The following is an 8538-nucleotide window of genomic DNA, read 5'->3' as shown; positions in this document are numbered from 1 at the left end:
GCAAACATGATTTTTTTAAGACAGCATTCTGTCTCTATTTTTTTTTTAATAGAGATGGGGTCGCTTTATGTTGCCCAGGCTGGTCTGGAACTCCTGGGCTCAAGTGATCTTCCACCCTGGCCTCTCGAAGTGCTGGGATTAAAGGCGTGAGCCACTGGCGCTCTGCCAATTAAGCAATCATTTTAAAAATATATTTCAAATAAAAATTTGGAACTTAGCTTCTCTTGGAAAAGACTCGGGATCCAGTAATAATGGACCTTTTGGCAGGCAGTAAGCTGGAATAGAGTATCAATGGACTGTGCTGGCCTGCGTTACTCACATTCATCACCACAGCTGGTTAAGAACAATCCATAAAACCATGCTTCTCAAGCTTCACTCTACACTTCAGTGTCCTGGGGATCTTGCAAAAAGTGCAAGTTCTGATTCAGTAGGTCTGAGTGTGGCCCGAAACTCTGCATTTCTGAAAAACTCACAGGTGATACAGATGTTGCTGGTCCTCCATCCACACTTTTTTCCTGCTTTGTCGCCCAGGCTAGAATTCAGTGGCAAGATCATAGCTCACTGCAGCCTCAAACTCCTGGGCTCAAGCAATCCTCCTGCTTCTGCCTCCTGGGTAGCTGGAATTACAGATGCAAGCCACAAAGCCCAGCTCTAATCATACTTTGAATAGCTATGAATTAACAATAAACACAAATTCAAAAGGAAATAGAAAAGCAAACATTATCTTTATTTAATAATCTTTGATATTTAAAATACAACTCATTGAACATCCACACTAACAACAAAATCCTCAGTGTTCAACAGTGCTTTGGAAGCCCGGCTTTTCTAAGGAGCAGACAGGAAGGCCTGTGTGTGTAGTAACAGCAAGTGAACTTACAAGGGAGCACACACAGAAGGGCTGCAGGGCTGGGTCCTGAGCAAGGGGCACTGCCACAGTGCACTTGTATCATGGCCAAACAACAATGCTTTTTGTTTCAGATATTTGCTGCACTTGAATTTCAAATATTTTATTTATACAGAACAGTAATTTTTAAAAAGTTATTCCTAATAGCCCAGTGTTGTAAAAATTAGATAATCACATTTAAAATGTATGTTTTCGTCTTTCAAAAAAAAAAAAAAAAGCATTAAAAAAATTCAGAAAACATTCCTTGAACTATGTAAGAGACAACTGAGAGCTTCCTAAGTGCCTCAGGAACATCCGTGTGTATTTCTCTAGTTTCTCATTGCTTTGTCTATGCATCCACCGGCTTAAAATGTTTTTTGATATGCTATTAAACATGCCAATGACGATAAATTTAGAAGTTATTAGCATTCATTCTTAAAATGTCAGACCATTTGGAAAAAATAAAAATAGCAAAGGTTTTCTTCAAATTAAAAAACAAAATCAAAATTCTAGAATTTACTAACCATGTCAATGGTCTTCATTCATGAAAGCAAATTAGAACAAAAGACATTTTTCTTATGTTTAAGACTTTAAAAAACTACAAAGCCAGCTCATTTTTCAAAGCAAAAAGATGCTGGTTATAAAGGGACCAGGAATAAAAGAAAGTTTTTATTTTGAATATGAAAAATAAAAAGTTATTTACATTGCTGACATGATTAGTTGATCCAATCTGGTATTTCTTAATTAGGATCACATATATCATATGTCTGTACTTGTTAAGGACTCAATACAACAAACAATTCACTTTGAAAACAGTAGCCCAAGGCCAGGCACGGTGGCCTGCACCTGTAATCCCAGCACTTTGGGAGGCTGAGGCAGGCGGATCACCTGAGGTCAGGAGTTTGAGACCAGCCTGACTAACATGGTGAAACCCCGTCTCTACTAAAAACAAACAAAGGAAAAGAAAGGAAAGAAAGGAAGAAAGAAAAGAAAGAAAGAGAAAATAGTAGCCCAAGGAAAAAAAAAAACCTTTAAGACGAGAGTTTCACTCATTGCCCAGGCTAGAGTGCAATGGCACAATCTCAGCTCACTGCAACCTCCGCCTCCTGGGTTCAAACAATTCTCCTGCCTCAGCCTCCCAAGTAGCTGGGATTACAGGTGCCCGCCACCACACCCAGCTAATTTTTATATTTTTAGTAGAGACAGGATTTCACCATGTTGGTCAGGCTGGTCTTGAACTCCTGACCTCAGGTGGTCCACCTGCTTCAGCCTCCCAAAGTGCTGGGATTACAGGCATGAGCCACCGCACCCGGCCGGGATCAAGTTTTAAATAGCAAGTCATATATATATATAGACATATATATATATTTTTTGGAGACAGAGTCTCACTCTATTGCGCCAGGCTAGAATGCAGTGGTGAGCCCTCGGCTCTCTGCAACCTCTGCCTCCCAGGTTCAAGTGATTCTTAGCCTCCTGAGTAGCTGGGATTACAGGTGTGTGCCACCACGCCCAGCTAATTTTTGTATTTTTAGTAGAGACGAAGTTTCACCATGTTGCCCAGACTGGTCTTGAACTCCTGCCCTGAAGTGATCTGCCCGCCTCAGCCTCCTGAATTGCTGGGATTATAGGCGTGAGCAGCCTGGAGGTCATCAATATTAATTATTGAATCCTCCTAAAAATTTAAAACATCAAGATTTATTTTTCTACTTAAGATTTTAAAATTATATTTTGATTATGCATTGAATCTATTTTGTATTTGTACAAGTCCAATGGGCCGGTTTTAAGAATTTCATAGCTCTTGGCACTAGCATGATTTTTTTTTTTTTTTTTGAGATGGAGTCTCACTCTGTCACCCAGGCTGGAGCACAGTGGCACCATCTCGGCTCACTGTAACCTCTGCCACCCAGGTTCAAGTGATTCTCCTGCCTCAGCCTCCCAAGTAGCTGGGATTACAGGCGCCTGCCACCGTGCCCAGCTAATTTTTGTAGTTTTTAGTACAGATGGGGTTTCACCATCTTGGCCAGGCTGGTCTTGAACTCCTGACCTCGTGATCCACCCACCTTGGCCTCTCAAAATGCTGGGATTACAGGTGTGAGCTACCACGCCCGGCCGGCACTAGCATGATTTCAAAAATAGTATCAAAAATTCAGACATTCAAAATGTGATTTAGGCTCTGACTAGAATAAAATTTATTTTATTCAACTTAATATTAAATGAAACAATATGGACTACTGGTAGTTTTGTCTATAATGATACTCAACTGGTTTTGAGTTTTTTTCCTCATTGGCTTTGGCATCATGAATAAAGCCTTAAGAAAAATCAAGTTTTAAGGACAAAAACAAAGCACCTCCTTAAACAAAATATTCTGTGAATTGTAAATTATTTGGCCAAGATCTTAGTATAGAGTTTACCTGCAGCAGCCTTTTCAAACAGTTTATATTACTGAAATATTTATATGTTGATTACTGTAAAAAACATATATTGATGGTTTTAGATCAGAGATTAACTATTCTGAATTTTAAAAACATAAATTACTCATTAAATCCATGACATCTGAAAATATGAAAGTGGTATTTCCAAGGCTTAAATTTCTACTAGCATCACCACTGTACATACTTGATCCCAGTAATACAAATTATACATTAGAAAAATGATACCAATAGTTTAAATATTAAACATTAAGATGTTCCCAATTAGTAAAACAGAATGGAAATCTTTAATACAGTTCTTAGCAGGATAGTTCTTGTGAATTTAGTTGTTCCTGACTTTCTTGAAGGTGGTTTACAGTAAATGGCAGTACCTGATGTATAAACTATAGCTTTGCATAACTTTTAACTTTTGTGATACTATGGTTACTTGCACTGGCATATTTTCATACTGGTCAATCAATTAAGAAATAGAATCTAAACATTCAATTACATTTAAGCCAACCCCACCAAGATGGCAGTTCACTAGTGATTCTGGATCTGCCTGCTAAATTTAACAATTTCACAACAAACTACACAAACACATTCAAACGCATCCAGTGTGTGCTCACCTCTGCTTTAAAAACTCTCCAGCTGGCCAGGCGCAGAGGCTCATGCCTGTAATCCCAACATTTTGGGAGGCCAAGGCAGGCGGACCACCTGAGGTCCAGAGTTCGAGACCAGCCTGGCCAAATATGATGAAACCATGTCTCTACCAAAAATAACAAAAATCAGCTGGGTGTGGTGGCGGGCACCTGTAATCCCAGCTACTCTGGAGGTTGAGACAGAAGAATCGCTTGAACCCAGGAGGTGGAAGTTGTAATGAGCTAAGATCCGGCCACTGCACTCCAGCCTGGGCAACAGAGCGAGACTCCGTCTCAAAAAAAGCAAAAACAAAAACAACCAAAAAAACCTCTCCAGCAAATAAAAGTCAAACATGCTGTATTTTCTTAAGTGCTTTAGGGTATATATGAACTTTATAAACGCTAAAGTTAAAATTTTAAAATGCATATTGGTTTTCTCATTTTTATATTAGGTAGCTCATCAATTCAAGTGTATGAAAAGTTTAATGTAACTTTTCAATGGAAAAAGGTAATGAACAAATATCCATGGAAAATATGACTAACACACCTGTAATAATTAACATAAATGTTCAGTCTTAAAATATTTAGCTTTTTAAATCTTGAGGGAGTAGTACTAAACTCCAACATCTCTTGTAGTTTTAAAGTTTTAAAATTCTTCTGAAACATTTTTAATTATTAAAAGAAAACTTTAGATTTTAAAATAAAACTATCCTTTTGTGTAAGGGAAACTTCAGAAAACTTTGGCACAAAATAATGACTTAAAAAATCTGTTATATTCAAGAAAAAGCTATTTCATAATCATAAATAAAAGATATTTTTTCTTCTCTTTTCAGTTAGCAATAAATCCTAGATCAAAAAACTTTCCCTGATGAAATGTGTGCAGCCACACACCAGTAGGGCAATATACCATACTTTAATTTTCTAAGTTGTCAGCTGAAATTCTTGGATTTTAGCTTATGAATAATTCAACATTCAAAAGAGCTTCAAAAGGGGCTGCAGAATGAGGGATGAGGAACACAGAAACTAAAACATCAAATTCAGAGACATGGTTTTCACCAAAATGATACTATCCTATTGACCCAGCAAGAAACTCTCTGTACATCTCAATTAAAGAGAATATTTATCAAAACTATGGACTTTCTTATTTACAGACCCACTAAGTACTGTGACTTCTATAGTTCTTAAGCTATCTAAACGTGATGCAAGTGCCAAATCACAGTATAAACATTTTCATTATTTTCATGTTCCAGATCACCATCTTTGACAAGCTATACCTACTAAAAGATGGGAAGTAGACACCTATATTCCATGACTCAACTGCAAAGAGAACAGAAAGCTCCAGTCATAGGAGAAAAAAATAAAATAAAACTGCTATTAAAATTGAAGGCCAAATTTCATGTATTATACATTCATGGTGGGTATGTATGTTTAGTCTTCTAACAGAAGGAGACTTGCCTGCATACTATGCTTCTCCTAGTTTTCTCAATTGGAGAAGGAAAAACTAAGGCGCGGGAAGAAGGGGTTGCAACAAAGCTGTAAGGTTTTGATGTAAGTGAAAAGACATTCATAAAGCATCTGGGAAAGCACATGCTCACACATTTTAAAAACCGCTCATTTATTCTTAAGTACTTGTGCAGGGCTGATTTCAGAGTTTAGGAATGCACCAGTCATGAAATAATGATCCCATCACAGGGCTTAAAACGCTAGACCTCAGAAAAGATTACCATCTTTCAAAAGAATTGTGGGAAAATAGTGAAAACCAGGTCGCAGAAAAGTTGTGATCAGAGAAAATAACACAAGAAAACACTGGAGCACACAGCATACAGTTCAAGGGAGGACCGTTTATCCTTCTAGAACCATTACTATTATCAACACAGACTATACTTTCCCGAAAGGTTAATTTGGTTAATAAGAAATGAAAGTCACTATTAGATGATATGAGCCAAATTATCTACAAGAGAGAAAAAGAAAACTATATGGAAAAAGCCTGAGGCAAGAGCTAATTAGCTGGTCTGCAAAAAGATCCAAGAAAAATGCCCTAATTTTAGACATGTTAGATATTGCACACTCAAAAAAGAAAAAGAAACATTTAGAAAACTATTTTATATGTCTTTAATTGCTGAATGCCTCTTTGGCTAGTATTTGGAAGATCATTATTTAGTCCTACAACTGACGCATTGTTCCACTTTCCCATCATTTTGTTTGCAAACCACTAAAAGTCTTATTTCCTCATCTCTTTGACACATTACCAAAGTGGACCCTATGCTGTAATCACACAGAATAATGTTGGAAAGTATGAATATCTCAATTATTTTTTAAAGGTATTATTTTTTTCCTTCTGTTTTCAAATCATTTCTGACAGTTTCTAAAGACATGGTCACAGCTGCCTGAAGCATGTCTTCTTCACCCATAGCATCACCTGTTGGGAAACAAAACCACATTTCTTTAAAATTTCCAGAAAATTCTCAAAGTCATCAAAAGGTAAGCTCTCAGAAAATGTATTTCTATTTGAGCACGAGTTTCTTTTTTTGATTTAATGCATATAAAGCAAAACTTACTTTTATAGTTCTATATATTTTGGCAAATACACTGTCAAGATACACAACCATTCCACTGCCCCAGAAAACTCCCTCATGCTGCCCCTTTGTGGTCAATCTCCAATTCCTAATCCCAGCTAGCCAGCAGTATATTCTCTGTCCAACAGTTTCATCTTTTCCTGCATGTCATATAAAAGGCATCAGTAGGTATGTAGCCTTTTGAATATGACTTCTTTCACTTAGCGTAATGCATTTGGGATTTGTTGTGTATATCACCAATTTGTTATGTATATCAACAATATCAGCAGTTCATGTTGATATACTCATGTTGTGATATACTCACGTTGTGTATATCAACAATTCATGTTGATATACTCATGTTGATATACACAACAAAAACCCAACTTTCTATTCTGAAATAATTGTCAATTCAAAGGAAGTTGCAAAGATATTTCAGAGAGGTTTCGGGTATTCTTGTGCCCAATTTCACCCAACAGTTACATCTTATGTAACTAAAGATCAAACTAAAACCTAGATACTGACATTGGCACAATGTTATATGTAGTTCTACATGGCATTTTATCACACATGTGTATTCATGTAACCATGAGCACTACAATCAAGACATAGAAGTGTTATAATACCACAAAGATCTCCCTCCTATCGATTTATATTCACACCCACTTCTCTTTTACCCACTTTCTCTAACTAGCGGCAACCACTAATATGTTCTCTATCTCTATACAGCTGTCATTTTTAGAACGTTGAGGCCGGGCGCGGTGGCTCAAACCTGTAATCCCAGCACTTTGGGAGGCCGAGACGGGCGGATCACGAGGTCAGGAGTTCGAGACCATCCTGGCTAACACGGTGAAACCCCGTCTCTACTAAAAAATACAAAAAGCTAGCCGGGCGAGGTGGCGGGCACCTGTAGTCCCAGCTACTTGGGAGGCTGAGGCAGGAGAATGGCGTAAACCTGGGAGGCGGAGCTTGCAGTGAGCTGAGATCCGGCCACTGCACTCCAGCCCGGGCGACAGAGCGAGACTCCGTCTCAAAAAAAAAAAAAAAAAAAAAAAAAAAGAACGTTGAACAAATGGAATCATACAGTATAAGACCCTTTCAGGCTTTTTTGCACTCAGCATGATGCCCCTGAGATCCAGCCACGGTACTGCCTGTGCCAACAGTTGGTTTCTTTTTAATCCTGACAGTAGAGTATTACATGCTATGGATGTACTACAGTTTGTTTCACTGTAGGACATTTTGGTCATTTCCAGTTTTTGATTATGACAAGTAAAGCTGCTATAAACATTCATGTACATGTTTTTGTGAGAATATCAATTTCTATTTTTGGCTGGGCACAGTGGCTCAAGCCTGTAATACTAGCACTTAGGGAGGCCAAGGCAGGCAGACTGCTTGAGCCCAGGAGTTCAAGACCAGCCTGGGCAATTGTGTCAGTGGAACAATGCATCAGTTGTAGGTCTAAATAATGATCTTCCAGGCTGGGTGCGGTGGCTCACGCCTGTAATCCCAGGACTTTGGGAAACTAAGGCGGGTGGATCACAAGGTCAGGAGTTCGAGACCAGCCTGACCAACATGGTGAAACCCCATCTCTACTGAAAATACAAAAAATTAGCCAGTCATGGTGGCGCATTCCTGTAGTCCCAGCTACTTGGGAGGCTGAGGCAGGAGATTCGGAAGAAGAAGAAGAGGAAGAAGAAGAGGAAGAGGAGGAAGAAGAAGAGAGGAAGATGAGGAGGAAGAGGAAGAGGAGGAAGAAGAGGAAGAGGAAGAGAAAAGAAGAGGAGGAGGAAGAGGAGGAGAAAGAGAAAGAAGAAGAATGATCTTACAAATATTAGCCAAAGAGGCATTCAGCAATTAAAGACATTTAAAATAGTTTTCTAAATGTCTGTTTTTCTTTTTTGACTGTGCAGCATTGCCCAGGCTGGTCTTGAACTCCTGGGCTCAAGCAATCTGCCTGCCTTGGCCTCTCTAAGTGCTAATTACAGCACTTACGGAGTGTAATACTGAAAAAAAAAAAATAATAATAAAATAAATTTATTTCTGTTTTTCTG

The 8538-nt window shown here is 38.4% G+C and overlaps 1 protein-coding gene across 6 annotated transcripts in view; it reads right to left on the bottom strand.

The window, feature by feature from the left end:
• Positions 1 to 5526: 5526 nt before the first annotated feature.
• ATXN3 (ataxin 3) overlaps positions 5527 to 8538 on the bottom strand; it is a 45428-nt gene continuing 42416 nt past the window's right edge. For all 6 annotated transcript variants that reach the window (XM_023205488.1, XM_023205489.2, XM_023205490.1 and 3 more), the window contains one exon: positions 5527 to 6351. In XM_023205488.1, the coding sequence (XP_023061256.1) occupies positions 6257 to 6351 (95 nt within the window). In that variant the 3' untranslated portion in view covers positions 5527 to 6256. The remainder of the gene's footprint in view (positions 6352 to 8538) is intronic.

The sequence above is a fragment of the Piliocolobus tephrosceles genome, chromosome 6, assembly GCF_002776525.5.
Source record: "Piliocolobus tephrosceles isolate RC106 chromosome 6, ASM277652v3, whole genome shotgun sequence".
Lineage (NCBI taxonomy): Eukaryota > Metazoa > Chordata > Mammalia > Primates > Cercopithecidae > Piliocolobus > Piliocolobus tephrosceles.
This window is presented reverse-complemented; position numbering and strand designations above follow the sequence as displayed.